Source organism: Microcaecilia unicolor, chromosome 11 (genome assembly GCF_901765095.1).
Source record: "Microcaecilia unicolor chromosome 11, aMicUni1.1, whole genome shotgun sequence".
Lineage (NCBI taxonomy): Eukaryota > Metazoa > Chordata > Amphibia > Gymnophiona > Siphonopidae > Microcaecilia > Microcaecilia unicolor.
The window spans coordinates 85,906,949-85,926,969 of record NC_044041.1 but is presented as its reverse complement, the minus strand read 5'-3'; the positions used below and the strand labels follow the sequence as shown (position 1 = coordinate 85,926,969).

General features: G+C 50.8%; 1 protein-coding gene across 4 annotated transcripts in view; it reads right to left on the bottom strand.

Annotated features, from left to right (window-relative positions):
- UHRF1 (ubiquitin like with PHD and ring finger domains 1) overlaps positions 1-20,021 on the bottom strand; it is a 171,535-nt gene that overhangs the window by 17,827 nt on the left and 133,687 nt on the right. For all 4 annotated transcript variants that reach the window (XM_030219374.1, XM_030219377.1, XM_030219375.1 and 1 more), the window contains 2 exons: positions 18,455-18,612; positions 17,789-17,887 (listed from right to left, as the gene is read on the bottom strand). In XM_030219374.1, coding sequence (XP_030075234.1) covers positions 17,789-17,887; positions 18,455-18,612 — 257 coding nt within the window. The remainder of the gene's footprint in view (positions 1-17,788; positions 17,888-18,454; positions 18,613-20,021) is intronic.

Sequence of the window (20,021 nt, the reverse complement as noted above, 5' to 3'; positions counted from 1 at the left end):
GAATGACATTGAGATCCCATGACACTGGTGGAGGTTTGACAGGGGGCTTTGACAAAAGCAAACCTCTCATGAACCGAACAACTAAAGGCTGTCCAGAGATAGGCTTACCCTCTACACGATAATGGTAAGCACTAATCGCACTAAGATGGTTCCTTACTGAGTTGGTTTTAAGATCAGACTCCGATAAGTATAGAAGGCATTCAAGCAGGGTCTGTGCAGGACAAGAGCGAGGTTCTAGGGCCTTGCTGTCACACCAGACGACAAACCTCCACTTGAAAAAGTAACTTCTTAGTGGAATCTTTTCTGGAAGCAAGACTTGGGAGACACCCTAAGGCAGATCCAAGGCGGTGAAATCTACACCCTCAACATCCAGGCCGTGAGAGCCAGAGACTGGAGGTTGGGATGCAGAAACGCCCCCTCGTACTGAGTGATGAGGGCTGGAAAATACTCCAATCTCCACGGTTCTTTGGACAACTCCAGAAGAGAGGGAACCAGATCTGATGGGGCCAAAAGGGCGCAATCAGAATCATAGTGCCGCAGTCTTGCTTGAGTTTCAGCAAAGTCTTCCCCACCAAAGGTATGGGAAGATACGCGTACAGAAGTCCATTCCCCCAATGGAGGAAGGTGTCCGACACTAGCCTGTCGTGGGCCTCAAGCCTGGAACAGAACTTAGGCAGCTTGTGATTGGTCTGTGCGGCGAAAAGATCCACCGAGGGGGTGTCCCACTCCCGGAAGATCTTGCGTACCACACTCGAATTGAGCCACCATTCTTGCGGCTGCATGAGTCTGCTCAATCTGTCGGCCAGACTGTTGTTTACGCCTGCCAGGTACGTGGCTTGGAGAAGCATGCCATGCTGGTGAGCCCAGCGCCACATCCCGACGGCCTCCTTACACAGGGGGCGAGATCCGGTGCCCCCCCTGCTTGTTGATGTAATACATTGCAACCTGGTTGTCTGTCCGAGGGGATCTACCTGGGGTCCCAACGCAGAGGGAGTGGCCGCTGGAGCAAACTTCAAAGTAGAGATCACCTGATCAATGAGCTCTAACAACTCCTCCTTATGAAAAATGCAAACCACTGAAGAATCTTCCCCAGGCCTTAGCCCATCCAGATCCTCAGACACATCTAAGAGATCCGCCTCTCCTGGGTCACTCCAAACCTTCGACCCAGGCAGAGAAAGTATCTCCATAGGCTCCGAAACATCCACCTGCGGGCGCTTAATACCCACAGGGGTCTGTGCTGGGTCCGTTGCTTTTTAATGTATTTATAAATGACCTAGAGATGGGAATAACTAGTGAGGTAATTTAAATTCGCCGATGACACAAAATTATTCAGGGTCGTCAAGTCGCAGGAGGAATGTGAACGATTACAGGAGGACCTTGCGAGACTGGGAGAATGGGCGTGCAAGTGGCAGATGAAGTTCAATGTTGACAAGTGCAAAGTGATGCATGTGGGTAAGAGGAACCCGAATTATAGCTACGTCTTGCAAGGTTCCGCGTTAGGAGTTACGGATCAAGAAAGGGATCTGGGTGTCGTCGTCGATGATACGCTGAAACCTTCTGCTCAGTGTGCTGCTGCGGCTAGGAAAGCGAATAGAATGTTGGGTGTTATTAGGAAGGGTATGGAGTCCAGGTGTGCGGATGTTATAATGCCGTTGTATCGCTCCATGGTGCGACCGCACCTGGAGTATTGTGTTCAGTACTGGTCTCCGTATCTCAAAAAAGATATAGTAGAATTGGAAAAGGTACAGCGAAGGGCGACGAAAATGATAGTGGGGATGGGACGACTTTCCTATGAAGAGAGGCTGAGAAGGCTAGGGCTTTTCAGCTTGGAGAAGAGACGGCTGAGGGGAGATATGATAGAAGTGTATAAAATAATGAGTGGAATGGATCGGGTGGATGTGAAGCGACTGTTCACGCTATCCAAAAATACTAGGACTAGAGGGCATGAGTTGAAGCTACAGTGTGGTAAATTTAAAACGAATCGGAGAAAATTTTTCTTCACCCAACGTGTAATTAGACTCTGGAATTCGTTGCCGGAGAACGTGGTACGGGCGGTTAGCTTGACGGAGTTTAAAAAGGGGTTAGATAGATTCCTAAAGGACAAGTCCATAGACCGCTATTAAATGGACTTGGAAAAATTCCGCATTTTAGGTATAACTTGTCTGGAATGTTTTTACGTTTGGGGAGCGTGCCAGGTGCCCTTGACCTGGATTGGCCACTGTCGGTGACAGGATGCTGGTCTAGATGGACCTTTGGTCTTTCCCAGTATGGCACTACTTATGTACTTATGTACTGAGCTAGCAGCCTCCGGGGAACAAACAGCCTGAGAGGGGGCCAGCTCTCCAGGCATTATACAGAGACCAAACAAACTCATGGGGGAAACCAGACCCTCCCCCCGACGCTGCTGAAGCCCCAACAACACTTCCCGCAGTCTCCGCGACAGACCCCCCCTCGCTCCCGAGGCGGCAGGTCCATCGCGTGATCTGCGGCTAAACTAGGTGCGCTTCCCGCCACACACGGGTCCCCTGGTGCCGGTATGGAATGCGCGGCCAAAAGGGCCGCGCTTCCCGCCAAAAACGGCTCCGTCGAGGCCGACCCGGGATGCGCAGCCAAAATGGCCGCGTTTCCCGCCAAAAACGGCTCCGCCGTTGCTGGCCCGGAATGTGCGGTCAAATTGCCGCCCAACACCTCCGCCGACTCAGGGGAAAGCACGGGGGGCAAGAGCGCTGACAACGTAGGCTCCCCACAAAATTTACATTGGCCACTTTTCACTTCAACGCCGCGCCGGCTTAGACATAATGGCCGCGAACACAATAAAAACAAACAGTTGCTTTGTGCTGTGACTAATAGGTAAAACCGCCTAAGGCAAGAACACCCTTGAAGACGTTTTATCTCTGGACTGCCACAAGAATGGCCAAAACAGGCGCCTTTTAAAAACGTTTATCTTTTTTTAAACCTCGTTGCTGATGCCTAAACGCCTCAAGGGTACAGAACGAGGTCAAGTAGTCCTCCAGAGGAAGAGCACAGGGGAAGGGACCTGTCCACCCAGGTGTGACACCCCACAGGGAATAAGAAGACCCTTAGGACTTACACCCTGTAATAGAGATCCAAGTGTGGGTTCTCTAACATTTACAACCCAACCTAGAAACCCCAAACGGGCCTACCAGACTGAGTACACTGTACAGGCTGCACACATCTACCCTCTGCTGAGACTGAGAAAATACTGCTTAGTAGAAGGTCTGCACAGGCTACTTGTTTAAGAAATTTTAGTGTTCTCAGTCTCCCTCTGCTGGTAGGAGTGCATAACCCAAGTGTCTTGAACGGTCTGGAGGATTGCTGAGGGAGTTAACTCTTTACGCCTTTAAGACCTCCTAGGTCCTCTCAAGGATCATCAAAAGAAATTGTATAATGTGATACACGCCAGAGATCCTTCTCAAGAGCAGCCCCCACACTCTGTAATTTACTCCCAAAATGGCTTGCAATCATTGTTCGCTGTAAGCTGATCAGGAAGCAGGTGAAAGCCTGGCTCTTCTCCCAAACCTTTAATACATAGGGTGACTGACTATATACCCATTCTGCACCATGACTAGCTTGCTATACATACTGTAACTTAGATCAGTTCCTTATCTCTTGCTTAAAAATACAAAGAACCTGCCTTGATTTTAGCTAACCATCAAATTATCCCAACTGATTCTGTACCACGCATCTTGTTGACTTCACAGAAGTGCAATTGAATACGCTGTGCCTTTTTCCTGCATCGGCAGTGGATTACAATTGTAGCAGAAGCCTTGCTTTCATTCTCTTTGAGCTTAATATTCGTATATTTATATATCACAAGACTCCTGAAGAAGGCGTCTGTAGCGCTGAAACACGGCTGTGTTGAGTCGAGTGTATATTTAAATAAAGAGATTGTTCCTATCTACGTCGCCTACTGGTGTTGTTCAAGAGCCTACTCCTCCTACTCCCCCTTTTCCTCAGATTCTACTTTTCGTAGGAATTTGTGTACCTCCACCCTTGTGGTGGTTTGGCTTGCTTGCCACGCATCTTGTTCCCATCATATATCTGTTCTTGGTTCCTCAGCTATATGGTAAGCCATATTGTAGAAAATGTTTAGCAGTAAGGTAGCCACAGGAGTGGAAGCCAAACAAAAGAGTAGTGTGACCAGCAAGGCAAACTCCTACAAGCAGATGGAGACTGGGAACAAACTGAGCCATCAGTAAGCCTATAAGTGGGTTGTGCAGTCCCCTGAAAGCCAATCTACACCTACCTAAGCAGATGAATACAAAGTCAAAACACCAGAAAAGGAAGGAAACTCTCAAAATATTAACTCTGCAGGTGCCTCCACCACTATGATCTCTTGATCACAATGTCTGAACTACTTCTGCCCATGCCCAGAAAATGGCCATAGCAAAAACCCGACCATCCCCAAAAAAGGCTGGTACAAGATATAAGCACACAAGTCCCCAGAGGAACTTAGAAAATAACTGTGCACCAAGTTTTGTGTCTTTTTTTTTTTTTTTTTTTAAGAAATAAAAGCAGGGAGGGTAAACACCTTGGAAAAAGCTCCCCCCAAAAAACATTCGGTAAACCGAACTACAGAACACCAACTACCCACTATAACACACTTGGGAGGGACCTGTGCCATTCTAGAGGAACTAAAGGAAAGCCAATTAGCAGGTAAGATCTAATTGCTCCTTCCATAGCGTCCCTCTAGACCAGCCCAGATGGGAAGTACCAGAGCAGTGACCATCATGGGTGGGACCCCTGGAGCCCCGCAGTGAGCACACTAGCCCCAAACTGTGCATCCTGTTGAGCATACATATCCAACCGATGATGTATAAAGGAATGCAGAAAAGACCAAGCCGCCGCTCTACAAATTTCCAATGAAGACACCAAATACTCCACCCAAGAGGATGCTACAGCCTGAGTAAAATGAGCCTTCAAGAAAGAGGGAATAGGCTGCTTCCAAAGCAAATAGACAGAGGCCACCTCTTCCTTTACCCACTTGGCAATAGTAGCCTTGGATGCAGCCTCGTCTTTACACGACCTCCCTACCAGCACAAAGAGCCGATCCGAGCAGTGAAACTCCCAAGACACTCACAAATAATGCCGGAGCACCCTGAGGACATTCAACCAGTGCAATTGCTGCTGCTCTTCTGAACTGTGCCCATCTCTCAAAACGGTAAGGAGACCTCCTGATTCAGATGAAACGGAGACATCACTTTAGGAAGGAAGGAGGGAACCATCTGAACAATGACGTCTTTAAAGAACTAGAGGAAGGGAGGTCTGTAGGACAGAGCCTGCAGCACAGACACCCGTCGACCGGACAAGAGAGCCACCAGCAGCACCATCTTCCAGGACAAATCCTTCAGAGTACAACCCAACAAAAGCTCAAAACATGCCGACACAGGACAGCACAAGGTTAAGATCCCACGGAGGAATCGGCTGGCGCACTAGAGGCCTAATAAGGCACACGCCTTGAAAGAAATGAACCACATCCAGAAGGAAACTCAAAGAACGACACTGAACGAGACCTGGAAAACAGGCCAAAGCTGCCAACTGTACTTTTAACAAGGATAAAACAAGACCCTTATCCAATCCAGCCTGCAAAAAATCTAGCACCTGCAGCACCGAAGCCTGTAGAGGCATAATGGACCGATCTGCACACCAGTCCTCAAACATTTGCCAGACATATATACGCAAGAGAAGTAGACCTCTTCCTAGAACGCAGCAAAGTGGCAATGACAGGAGACGAAAAACATTTCTTCAGCAATCACACCCTCTCAAGAGCCACGCCGTTAGCTAGAACCGAGCCAGATCGAACATGAATACCAGCACCTGCGACAGAAGATCCGATGCTGGCCCGAGCGGGAATGGCTCTTCCACCAGAAGACAAATGAGATCCCCATACCAGGGTCTGCGAGGCCACTCCGGAGCCACCAAGACCACAGACCAGCATGCCACTGAACCAGATGAAGAACTCGGCCGATGACAAGCCATGGGGGAAAGACAAAGACTGATCCTGGGCAAAAACTGCACCAGTGCGTCGAGACCCTCCTTCCTGCAACTTAAGTAACGAGGCACCTGGGTATTGGCCCCTGTCGCCATTAAGTCCAAAACTGAACACCCCAGCGGCTCACTATCTGCAAGAACGCAAAACGGACTGTTTCCATTTTCTGGGGTCCAAGCGATGCCTGCTGAGAAAATCCGCCTTAATAGTCCACTCCTGCCACGTGAACCGAAAGATGGGCCTCTGCCCACACGAGAAGAGGAGATGCTTCTGCCATGGACTTACTCTTCGTTCTGCCCCTGATGACTGATATAGGCCACTGCCGTGGCATTTTCGGACATCACATGCACTGCTGCGCCTTGAAGGGGCTTGAACACAAGGAGCGCCTAGCGGATCGCTCTCAGTTACAACACATTTATCGAAGCACTGGATTCTAAGGGACCACACGCCCTCAGCTACCTGTCTCAAACAGTGCACTCCTCAGCCTACTAGACTGGCATCTGTCATCACTGTCCAATGAGGCAAATCCAGGCTCGTGCCCCCCCCCCCCCCCCAACCAGGAGATGGGTAGACACCAACCACCAACTCAGGCTGCGATGAACCAGTCCCCGCAGCGGGAGTCGATCCTCCAGGAGTTGGATTGAGGAGACCAGCAGGAGAGAAGAGCCAACTGCAAGGGTCTCATGTGTGCCCTGGCCCACTGCACTACCTCCAAGGAAGCCACTACGGAACCTAGGATCTAAAGATACTCTTTGGTCTGCAGGCTCCATGACTCCAACACGGACCGGACTTGAGACTGCAGCTTCTGAATCCTGGCCTCTGGGAGAATAACTCTGCCTGCCTTGGTATTCAAACAAACTCCCAAATATTCCAAGGACTGTGAAGGCTGAAGATGACGGCCAGATTGATTACCCAGCCCAAGGACTGCAGAAGTACCACCACTCGGGCCATGGCCCTGATGCTCTCCTGATACAATTTCACTCTGATGAGCCAGTCATCCAGATACGAATGCAGTAATATGCCTTCCTTGTGCAATGCAACAGCCACCACTATAAACTTGGAGAAGGTACAGGGGCCGTTGCCAACTCAAAAGGGTGTGCACAAAACTGATGTCTCCCCAAAACTGCGAAGGAAACACTGATGAGCCAGGTGCACAGGAATAGGAAGATATGTTTCCATGCGAAAGGAAAGAACCTGAAGATTGTGATCGACTCCCTTGAGTTCCAGAGTAGAAACCTTCCTTTTTTGGTACCACGAATTAGATGGAATGACCCGTGTTTTGCTCCAACTCCGGTAAGGGAACCACAGCCCGTAAGGCCTACAGCCAACAAAGTCTGGCAAAATGCCCGCACTTTCCAAGGTGCATGGCATGGAGACATCACAAAAGCATCTACCAAGGGACAGGCAAACTCCAAAGCATAGCCATCTTGAACAACCTCGAGCACCCACTGATCAGAGGTAATCAAGGTCCACTTCTCGTAAAAGTCCCACAGCCTCGCTCCTACTTGAACCAAGGACTGGACTCTGACACCTTCACTGGACAGACCTTCTGGAAGTGACCGCTGAGGGACCAGAATTCTGACCTCCCCGGCGGGACCCCTAAAAGAAACAACTACACTGAGCCCCATCTCCTCTGCCAGGCCTGTAGCGACGCGCTTTCCGAAAGAAAGACTTCCTAGGCACCCCTCTACCACCTGTCCCATCCTCCGGAAGATGAGGGACCTCTTCACCAACTTATCCAGATCTTCTCCAAACAACAAGGAGCCATGGAAAGGGAATTTGCTGAGCTTGGACTTAGAAGCCGCATCCACTGACCAGCCTTGGAGCCACAATGAACGCCTGGCTACCGTGCCCAGAGTCATTGACTTATAAGAAGCACGAAGTAGGTCGTAAAAAGCACCCGACAAGAAGGAAGCGCCCATTTCCAACTTGGTGGCCTCCTGATTTACAACGGCCCAATCATCAGAATCCCTGTTCAAAATATGTTCCGACCAACAAAAACAGGCCCGTGCAACCAAACCCCTGCCTGTACAGCCAAGGTGCCCACATCAAAACTCTGCTTAAGCAGAGTCTCTAATCTGCAACTCTGGGGGTCTCGAAGAGCTATACCACCATCCACAGGCACTGTATTCTTCTTCGTGACAGAGACAGCATCCACTGTAGGGGGCCTCAAAGAACCACCATCCTGTTCTGGGATGGGATACAGATAAACAATCGACCTAGCTACCCTGAAAGGGGCATCTGTGAAGCCCACTGCACCTGAATGACATCCCTAATGTCCTGGTGCGTGGGGAAAAAAAAAAAAAACAGAACGTGTCTCCCCCCCCCCCCCCCCCTTTAAGAAACGAGTCTATCACGCTAGGGGTCTCTGGCGGAGCCTCCTCGAACCATAGTACCAAAGATGCCTGCAAAATGAGTTCCTGTAGCTCCACGCAGTGAAGAATACGCACAACCGAGGGGTCCTCCCCCGGAGGCAGCTCCTCCTGCCAGGCTTCATCCCCCAGTGAATGCTCCTGGTTGCCAAGGGCCTCCACCTCAGACCAGGCCAACAACACTTCAGAAACCAGAGAGGCGCATTCCAAAAGATCCTCCTCATCCTTCCTAGACCCCCGTATGATGCTTAGTTGGAGGCAAGGCAGCAGGTTCTAATTGGCGCACAGCCCCCTGCTTCTGGACAGAGACCAACTGTTTTAAGCAAAAGCCCTTGTACATGGCCAAAACAAACTCTAGAGAGAAATCCACCCCGGCAGCATCAGTGAAGGCAGAGCGGACCGGCAGCGCCCCAAGGGACAAAGCTGGCTGGGGAGGGGGAGATTGGGTCCCAAAGCACTGGACAAGATGGCAGTGGTTCTCGCCAAAACCAGCACCCCCGGCCTAGTCGACTCACCAGAGGAAAAGCCCGCCAAAGAATCAGCACTGGCAGCCGGCAGAACTGAGCCAGGCTCCCCACAGCCAGCAGCCAAGTGCTCTGGAGCAGAACAAAAAGTGCACTGCCCAGTCAAATCAACGCCGACAAGCCAAGCAGCGCTTTAGAAACCGAGTCATCGTTGCTCAAAAAAAAAAAAAAAAAAACCACACAGGAATGCTGCTGTTCCCCCCACCGAGCATATACCAATCCAGCAGGAAGACAAGCTAGGGAGCTGAGCAGAACACAGAAAAAAACGCTGTGGATTTTCTTTTTTTGCTCATCTCTTTTATCTCCCCAGCTCCCTTTCTTTTCTCTCTTTGTACTCAATGAGCTTAAGGCAGCACCCCACAGCACTCGATATCATCGGTCTGCCAAAAGATACAGCCGGATAGCGGAGGCACACCAAAGGAGCACCCCTACTAAAGGGGGGAAGTGGGGAGGGACCCCGGCCACTTGGGTTTGACAAACCCAGTGCAAAAGACTCCCCTGCTGGCCTCAGCCCCTATTCAGCAGTCAGGAAGAGACCCACCAAATAATTTGGAAGGTTTTTTTTTTTTTTTTTTTTTGAGAGAGAGAGAGATAGTTAGCCTTAAATTCCAACGGAGAAAAACAGCCCGGGGCACTGTCCAGAACCAAAAACCCAGGCCCCCAACTAACTGGACTGCACAGGCTTACCACTGCTACCATCTGCTGGCCTTACGAGACTGGGCGTCTAAGCGTCTAAATGGCAGATGACGTTTAATGTGAGCAAGTCCAAAGTGATGTATGTGGGAAACAGGAACACGAATTATAGCTATGTCATGCAAGGTTCTATGTTAGGAGTCACGGACCAAGAAAGGGATCTAGGTGTCATCGTTGATATGTTGAAACCTTCTGCTCAGTGTGCTGCTGCGGCTGCTAAGCAAGCAAATAGAATGTAAGGTATTATTAGGAAAGGAATGGAAAATAAAAATGAGGATGTTATAATGCCTTTGTATCGCTCCATGGAATTCAAACATGAGTGGGATAAACATAAAGGAATCCTGTGCAGAAGAAATGGATCCTCAGGAGCTTAGCAGAGATTGGATAACAGAGCCGGTAGTGGGAGGCGGGGATGGTGCTGGGCAGACTTATATGGTCTGTGCCAGAGCCGATGGTGAGAGGCGGGGATAGTGCTGGGCAGACTTGTACGGTCTGTGCCCTGAAAAAGGGTATGATACATACCTGTAGCAGTTGTTCTCCGAGGACAGCAGGCTGATTGTTCTCACGACTGGGTTGACGTCCGCGGCAGCCCCCACCAACCGGAAGAAGCTTCGCGGGACGGTCGGCACGCAGGGCACGCCCACCGCGCATGCGCGGCCGTCTTCCCGCCCGTGCGCGACCGCTCCCGCCAGTTGAATGACTAGCAAAAGATGAAACACACAACTCCAAAGGGGAGGAGGGAGGGTAGGTGAGAACAATCAGCCTGCTGTCCTCGGAGAACAACTGCTACAGGTATGTATCATACCCTTTCTCCGAGGACAAGCAGGCTGCTTGTTCTCACGACTGGGGTATCCCTAGCTCTCAGGCTCACTCAAAACAAGAACCCAGGTCAATTGAACCTCGCAACGGCGAGGGAACAACAGAAATTGACCTACGAAGAACAACTAACTGAGAGTGCAGCCTGACCAGAATAAATTCGGGTCCTGGAGGGTGGAGTTGGATTTACACCCCAAACAGATTCTGCAGCACCGACTGCCCGAACCGACTGTCGCGTCGGGTATCCTGCTGGAGGCAGTAATGAGATGTGAATGTGTGGACAGATGACCACGTCGCAGCCTTGCAGATCTCTTCAATAGTGGCTGACTTCAAGTGGGCCACCGACGCTGCCATGGCTCTGACACTATGAGCCGTGACATGACCCTCAAGAGTCAGCCCAGCCTGGGCGTAAGTGAAGGAAATGCAGTCTGCTAGCCAATTGGAGATGGTGCGTTTCCCGACAGCGACCCCTAGCCTGTTAGGGTCGAAAGAAATAAACAATTGGGCGGACTGTCTGTTGGGCTGTGTCCGCTCCAAGTAGAAGGCCAATGCTCTCTTGCAGTCCAATGTGTGCAACTGACGTTCAGCAGGGCGGGTATGCGGCCTGGGGAAGAATGTTGGCAAGACAATTGACTGGTTAAGATGGAACTCCGACACCACCTTCGGCAGGAACTTTGGGTGGGTGCGGAGCACTACTCTGTTGTGATGAAATTTGGTATATGGAGCATGAGCTACCAGGGCTTGAAGCTCACTGACCCTACGAGCTGAAGTAACTGCCACCAAGAAAATGACCTTCCAGGTCAAGTACCTCAGATGGCAGGTATTCAGTGGCTCAAAAGGAGGTTTCATCAGCTGGGTGAGGACGACGTTGAGATCCCATGACACAGTAGGAGGCTTGATAGGGGGCTTTGACAAAAGCAAACCTCTCATGAATCGAACGACTAAAGGCTCTCCAGAGATGGCTTTACCTTCCACACGATAATGGTAAGCACTAATCGCACTAAGGTGATTCCTTACTGAGTTGGTCTTGAGGCCAGACTCTGATAAGTGCAGAAGGTATTCAAGCAGGTTCTGTGCAGGGCAAGAACGAGGTTCTAGGGCCTTGCTCTCACACCAAACGACAAACCTCCTCCACTTGAAAAAGTAACTCTTTTTAGTGGAATCCTTCCTAGAGGCAAGCAAGACCCGGGAGACACCCTCAGACAGACCCAACGCAGCGAAGTCTACGCCCTCAACATCCAGGCCGTGAGAGCCAGGGTTTGAAGGTTGGGGTGCAGCAACGCTCCGTCGTTCTGCGAAATGAGAGTCGGAAAACACTCCAATCTCCACGGTTCTTCGGAGGACAACTCCAGAAGAAGAGGGAACCAGATCTGACGGGGCCAAAAGGGCGCTATCAGAATCATGGTGCCGCGGTCTTGCTTGAGCTTCAGTAAGGTCTTCCCCACCAAAGGTATGGGAGGATAAGCATACAGGAGGCCGGTCCCCCAATGAAGGAGAAAGGCATCTGACGCTAGCCTGCCGTGTGTCTGAAGCCTGGAACAGAACAGAGGCAGCTTGTGGTTGGTCTGAGAGGCGAAAAGATCCACCGAGGGGGTGCCCCACTCTCGGAAGATCTTGCGTACCACTCTGGAATGGAGCGACCACTCGTGCGGTTGCATGACTCTGCTCAGTCTGTCGGCCAGACTGTTGTTTACGCCTGCCAGGTACGTGGCTTGGAGAAGCATGCCGAAGCGACACGCCCAACGCCACATACCGACGGCTTCCTGACACAGGGGGCGAGATCCGGTGCCCCCCTGCTTGTTGACGTAATACATTGCAACCTGATTGTCTGTCCGAATTTGGATAATTTGGCAGGACAGCCGATCTCTGAAAGACTTCAGTGCGTTCCAGATCGCTCGGAGCTCCAGGAGGTTGATCTGCAGATCCTTTTCCTGGAGGGACCACAGACCCTGGGTGTGAAGCCCATCGACATGGGCTCCCCACCCCAGGCGGGATGCATCCGTCGTCAGCACTTTCGTGGGCTGCGGAATTTGGAATGGACGTCCCAGGGTCAAATTGGTCCGTATGGTCCACCAGAGCAGTGAAGTGCGGCAACTGGTGGAGAGGCGGATGACATCCTCTAGATTCCCGGTGGCTTGGAACCACTGGGAAGCTAGGGTCCATTGAGCAGATCTCATGTGAAGACGAGCCATGGGAGTCACATGAACTGTGGAGGCCATATGACCCAGAAGTCTCAACATCTGCCGAGCTGTGATCTGCTGAGACGCTCTGGTCTGCGAAGCCAGGGCCAAGAGATTGGTGGCCCTCGCTTCGGGAAGGTAGGCCTGAACCGTCTGGGAATTCAGCAGCGCTCCTATGAATTCCAGAGACTGAGTTGGCTGGAGATGGGACTTTGGGTAATTTATCACAAACCCCAGCAGCTCCAGAAGTTGAATAGTGCACTGCATGGACCGGAGGGCTCCTGCCTCCGAGGTGTTCTTGACCAGCCAATCGTCGAGATATGGGAACACGTGCACTCCCAGCTTGCGTAGGTAGGCCGCTACCACCACGAGGCACTTTGTAAACACTCGTGGGGCAGAGGCGAGCCCAAAGGGCAGCACACAATACTGAAAGTGCCGTGCGCCCAGGCGGAATCTGAGATACTGTCTGTGAGCTGGCAGTATCGGGATGTGAGTGTATGCGTCCTTTAAATCCAGGGAACATAGCCAATCGTTTTTCTGAATCATTGGCAGAAGGGTGCCCAAGGAAAGCATCCTGAACTTTTCTTTGACCAGGAATTTGTTCAGGCCTCTCAGGTCTAGGATGGGACGCATCCCCCCTGTTTTCTTTTCCACAAGGAAGTACCTGGAATAGAATCCCTGCCCTTCCTGCCCGGGTGGTACGGGCTCGACCGCATTGGCGCTGAGAAGGGCGGAGAGTTCCTCTGCAAGTACCTGCTTGTGATGGGAGCTGAAAGACTGAGCTCCCGGAGGACAATTTGGAGGCAGGGAGGTCAAATTCAGGGCGTATCCGCACCGCACTATTTGGAGAACCCACTGGTCGGAGGTTATGAGAGGCCACCTTTGGTGAAAGAATTTTAACCTCCCTCCGACCGGCAGGTCGTCCGGTACGGACACTTGTAGGGCGGCTATGTTCCCGTGGATCCAGTCAAAAGCCCGTCCCCGGCTTTTGCTGTGGAGGTGCAGGGGGCTGCTTAGGCGCACGCTGTTGACGGGAACGAGCGCGCTGGGGCTGTCCCTGTGCCTGACGAGGCCTTCGGGCCGGCTGGTTGTACCTATGCTTCGCAAAAGAATAGGGTGCAGCCTGCCGAGCCCGGGAAAAACGCCCGCCCGCGGGGGCGGGTGCTGAAGGCGCCCGGTGGGAGAGCTTGTCGAGAGCGGTTTCCCGCTGATGCAGTTGGTCAACCATCTGCTCGACCTTCTCGCCAAAAATATTATCCCCCCGGCAAGGGACGTCAGCCAGTCTCTGCTGGGTGCGGTTGTCCAGGTCAGAGGCACGCAGCCATGAGAGCCTGCGCATCACTATACCTTGGGCCGCAGCACGAGATGCCACGTCACAGGTGTCAAAAATCCCCCTGGACAGGAACTTTCTGCACGCCTTCAGCTGCCTGACCACCTCCTGATATGGCCTGGACTGCTCCGGCGGGAGCTTATCGACCAGGTCCGCCAGCTGTTGCACATTGGTCCGCATGTGGATGCTCATATAGAGCAGGTAAGATTGGATGCGGGTCACGAGCATGGAGGATTGGTAGGCCTTCCTCCCAAATGAGTCCAGAGTGCGAGACTCCCGCCCCGGGGGCGCCGAGGCGGTATCCCTCGAACTCCGTGCCCTCTTGAGAGCAGAATCCACGACCGCTGAGTCATGGGGCAACTGGGGCCGCATGAGCTCTGGGTCAGAGTGGATCCTGTACTGGGACTCTGCTTTCTTGGGAATGGTGGGGTTAGTTAGTGGTCGCACCCAGTTCCGAAGCAGCGTCTCCTTCAGGACATTGTGCAGCGGTACAGTGGAGGACTCTCTAGGTGGTGATGGATAGTCGAGGACCTCGAGCATCTCGGCCCTCGGCTCTTCCACAGAGACCACGGGAAAGGGAATGCTTATAGACATATCCCGCACAAAGGAGGCAAAGGAGAGACTCTCAGGAGGTGAGAGCTTCCTCTCCGGTGACGGCGTGGGGTCCGAGGGAAGGCCCGTAGACTCCTCTGAGGAGAAATATCTCGGGTCTTCCTCTTCCCCCCACGAGTCCTCATCCTCGGTATCGGACATTAGCTCATGTAGCTGAGTCCGGTACCGGGCCCGGCTCGACGTCGAGGCACCGAGGTCTCGGTATCGTCGAGCGGTGGACTCCCGCGCCGGCGGGGACGGAGCTCCCTCCATCGACGTCGACGGGGACTCCACCTGCGTGGCGGTCGAGACCGGCACCGCAAGCGGCGGCGGTGTCGACAGCCCCGGCGCCGGGCTAGAGCTCGCCGGCGCCACAGTCATCGGCGCCGGGGGCGCAAGCACCCCCGACGCCGGCACAGCCTGGCGCATCAGCCCTTCCAGGATCCCCGGAAGGATGGCTCTGAGGCACTCGTCCAGGCCCGCTGCCGGGAAAGGCGGTGGGGCCGGTAAGGGTGTCGGTGCCAGAAGCTGCTGGGGGCCAGGAGACGGCACCGAGGTGCCGGAACCCCGACGCGTCGGTACCTCCACCACCGACGGAGATCTCTCCTCTCTGCGATGACGCTTCGGCGTCGACTCCCCTTCAGGGTGCACCGAGGGCTCCCGGTGACGGCGCTTCTTATCTTTTTTCCGGTGCACGTCACCGGCGCCGGAGGGCATGGAGGAGGAGGAGGTCGATCCCCCTCGGTCTCGAGGTACCGGGTCCGACAGGGTTCGGTCCCGTGGCTCACGAGCTGAGGGAGTGACCGGGGCCGACAGCCCACGCGGCCTCTCAACCCCACTCTCACCGGCGGACCGGCGGGCCGACGGGACCTGTTCTCCTGGGGTCGCTGCCATCGGTGCCGATGTCTCGGGCATCGATACCGGTACCGAAGATCCAGCCTTCGATACCGATGCCGTCGAGGTCGACGTCGAGGGGCCGGCGCAAGTTCCAAAAAGACGGTCCCGCAGAACTTGCCTCGCAACCTGAGTCCGTTTCCGGAGACCGAGACACAGCGCGCACGACTTGAGATTGTGCTCCGGCCCGAGGCACTGGAGGCACCAAGCGTGGGTGTCGGTCTGCGAGATCGGCCGGCCGCAGCGACCACACTTTTTAAATCCACTCGGGACCTTCGAGGACATCGACGGAAAAATCGCGTCGGCGAAGTCAAAGTCGGCAATGGTGGCTAAAATCACACCACGAAAAAACTAGCCGACCGAGCGGCCACTAGGCCGCAACGAGGCGTCCCCGCTGGAAGCGAGGGAAAAGGGGAGCGCGTGCTCCACACGCGCGAAAATCTTTTTTTTTTTTTTTTTTTAACAATACGAAGAAAGAAAGAAAGAGGAACCGAACGGGTCAAAGCAACGATCCGCGTAAACGCGGTCGAAAAATCCGGCGGCTGAACGGAGAGAGAGGCGATTGCACAACTCTCTCCAGTCGTGGAAAAAAAGTAACTGGCGGGAGCGGTCGCGCACGGGCGGGAAGACGGCCGCGCATGCGCGGTGGGCGTGCCCTGCGTGCCGACCGTCCCGCGAAGCTTCTTCCGGTTGGTGGGGGCTGCCGCGGACGTCAACCCAGTCGTGAGAACAAGCAGCCTGCTTGTCCTCGGAGAAAGACAGGTACAAATCAAGGTAAGGTATACACAAAAAAGTGACACATTTCTTGGGCAGACTGGTTGGACCGTGCAGGTCTTTTTCTGCCGTCATCTACTATGTTACTATGTATCGCTCCATGGTGCGACCGCATCTCGAATATTGTGTTCAATTCTGGTCTCCGCATCTCAAAAAAGATATAGTGGAATTAGAAAAGGTGCAGAGAAGGGCGACGAAAATGATAAAGAGGATGGGATGACTTCCCTATGACGAAAGCCTAAAGCGGCTAGGGCTCTTCAGCTTGGAGAAAAGGCGGCTGAGGGGAGATGATAGAGGTCTATAAAATAATGAGTGGAGTGGAACGGGTAGATGTGAAGCGTCTGTTAACGCTTTCCAAAAATACTAGGACTAGGGGGCATGTGATGAAGCTACAATGTAGTAAATTTCAAAACGAATCCGGGAAACCTTTTCTTCACTCAACGTGTAATTAAACTCTGGAATTCATTGCCAGAGAATGTGGTAAAGGCAGTTAGCTTAGCGGAGTTTAAAAAAGATTTGGACGGCTCCCTAAAGGAAAAGTCCATAGACCGTTATTAAATGGACTTGGGGAAAATCCACTATTTCTGGGATAAGCAGTATAAAATGTTTTGTACATTTTTGGGATCTTGCCGGGTATTTGTGACCTGGATTGGCCACTTTTGGAAACAGGATGCTGGGCTCGATGGACCTTTGGTCTTTCCCAGTATGGCAATACTTATGTACTTATAACTGAGAACAGACTGGCTTTCAGGGGACTGCACAGCAATCTTATAGGCTTACTGACAGCTCAGTTTGTTCTCAGTCTCTAGCTGCTGGTAGGAGTGCATATCTCATCTGTGCCAGTCTAGAGGGACGCTATGGAAGCTCTCTTTTTACCTTTGATAAAATACTGGACTGGGCAACACGGACCGGCGTCGGCCACTTGGAAGCCTGCTTGTCCTCAGAGAAAATCTAGATACACTACATTACCTTTATTGACATGTTTATTCACGCCTTCAAATAAAGCAAATTGGTGAGGCAAGACTTCCCTTGGCTGAAACCTTGCAGACTCTGTCCCATTAAACCATGTTTATCTGTGTTCCATAATTTTATTCTTTATTATAGTTTCCCCTATTGTACTTGGCACCAGTGTCAGGCTTAACAGTCTAATTTCTTGGATCACCCTGGAACCCTTTTTAAAAATCAGCGTTACATTGGCCACCCTCCAATTTTCAGGTACTATGGACTTAACAGGCTACAGATTACTAACAGCAGATCAGCAATTTCATGTTTTGAGTTCTTTCAGTACCCTTGGATGCATACCATCCGGTCAAGGTGATTTACTACGCTTTAATTTATCGATTTGGCTTGGCCTTTTAGAATATGGGTACCGACTAAGGAATACAACAGAAATGAAAATGCTGTCACACATCTCACCTTCCATTTTCCAACTGTGACAACTCCATATGATAAACTTAGGAAAGCCTGGGCATTCACGACTCTTCGGTTAAGTCAAGAGACAGATTTTGTTTCAATTTTAGTTCAAAATAGGGATGGCAGGATGCACTGTATAAAGCGGCAATTCTGGTCAGCCAGTGTGCCCCATTCCTGTTGGCATTACTTACCTTGCATACATTATGCTGACAAACCGTTGTCACAGGCTGGTATACGACCTCCTGACAGCAGATACACAAAAATGTTTCTTCGACTTTATTGAGGAATTTCTGGAAAAGATTAACAATTCTCAATAAGTTATACTAAGCATGATCTCTGATCTACATAGCATAAATTCCTATACTGGTTCTATAAGTTGTTTTCAAGTGTCAGCACTGAAAAATGCCTCTACACCTTGGTTCCAGCATGAGCTGATCTAGTGGACATCTACCACTTTCTAACAAGTAGCCAACTAGTAGTTTACAGGATAACAGAGGACAACAGCTTATCTGTACCTTTCTAAGAATATACAGAATGAGCAATACTCAGGAGATGCACTATGGTGCTTACTGTTTATTGCACCAGCTCATTTTATATAAAATTCTTCCCCTTTATATATTTTATTTCATTCAATAGTTTTCATCATAAAAACTTGTGAATTCTGTTGAGAATCCTAAGCCTGTTAAACAAGCAAAGCAATGTTAATCAGCTTTCTAAAATCCTTAGCAAGAGGGCAGGGGTGGTGGAAGTTAGGGGGAGGCCAAGCTGTGTACTGTCAGTGCTTATGCACATCTAGATGCCCCGTTTTAACCCCCCACCCCCTTTCCATTCAGTACGGATAACAGAAATGCACATACCGGTCCATCCTTAAGAGCACTCAGTGCGTCATTCCACAGCTTCTCATTGGATTCATCCTCTTTAATAAGGGCTTTCAGCTGAGCAGTCAGTTTGTACGGTTCCACTTTGGGTTTCTTTGGGGACCTTCTGGGGCAGACAGAGATTTTGCCCTCTTTCCCTGGAAATAAGAGTAACAGACATTTATACAAACTAGAGAAAAAAAAGCTTCACAGAAAAGCTACTTGCCATCTTCACACACTTGTACCCATTAACTGGCATAAGATATAAAGTAGAAATGCCAGAAAGAGCAGAATGTCAACATCTAGGCTGTCTGAAGTCATATATATTATGTTATCCACTTACCCACTTCTTAGTTTAAACGTTTTTTATTGACATTGCAGCAACACAAACATTGTCATACAGGCTCTGCATATAACGGCCATCCAGCCTCAATCTAAATATACAATTGCTAACGTACAGCATTTGTGAATTTTTTGCCAACATTTATTACCCCATCAAATATACCTATCCTCCCCCCGCCCTCTCCCATTCCCTTCCTTAACCCCCCCTTTACCCCAGACCTGGAAAACCATTCAATAACAGCCCGTAGAGTTCACCCTGTATTTAAAAGTAAACTACGACCTCTATGGCTTAGACTTTGCAAATAAGGGCCCCAGACAGCCAAAAATGTGACTCTCTTTCTGTGAGAAACTAGATTCTCCAGCCTCCCAAGACACCAGCTGATGCAACTGGTTTCTCCAGTGCCAGTATGCCAGAGGATCCTTGACAGTCCAGTACTGTAAGATACATTTCCTGGCCAGTAAGCTCATCTTACGGAGCATTAATGTTTCAAAGCGGTTCCGCCCTCTAAAGGACCCCGGAATATCTAAAATCAATTGTTCAGCTGTCCCCAAGATCCGTAGCCCCAGCCGCTCCTCCCAAAAACCTCGAACTTGTGTCCAAAACCTTTTCAAAGTTGGGCAGCTCCAAAACATATGCAGCATTGTGCCCGGATGTCTTCCACATTTGAGACAAACTGGGCTGCGATTCCCTCCCCTTACCCACTTCTTAATCAACAATTTTCGTATGAACCTTAATAGCAATAATTCTGAAATTCTTCTATGATTGCCATAATATTCCTATGCACCTTATCTGTTATATATACTCTGATTCTCTATTCCATCAATGTGATTGTAGTTGTATTATATTGTAAGCCACATTGAGCCTGCAAATAGGTGTGAAAATGTGGGATATAAATGCAGCAAAATAAATACATATATGATCAAAAGTCTCAGAAATCCTAAGCCTGTGAACAGGCCTTTCTGTGTGTGTCACACTACTCCATAATACAGTGAAAGGTACAGCTGCCACCCCAAAAAGCTTTTCTGTGAAGATATGGGAGCACGTCACTCCTAAAACATGGAATAAGGCTCTCAAAGAAGGAAAAATGAAATGTATAATACCAAATGCTTCAACTATATTGCTTGAACTCAGCTATGATTCATATCTAAATGATGGATTATGGGAAGGAGTCCCAGCAGCTGATCAATATGTTTATATTTATTAGTAGTATTTGATATACCGCAT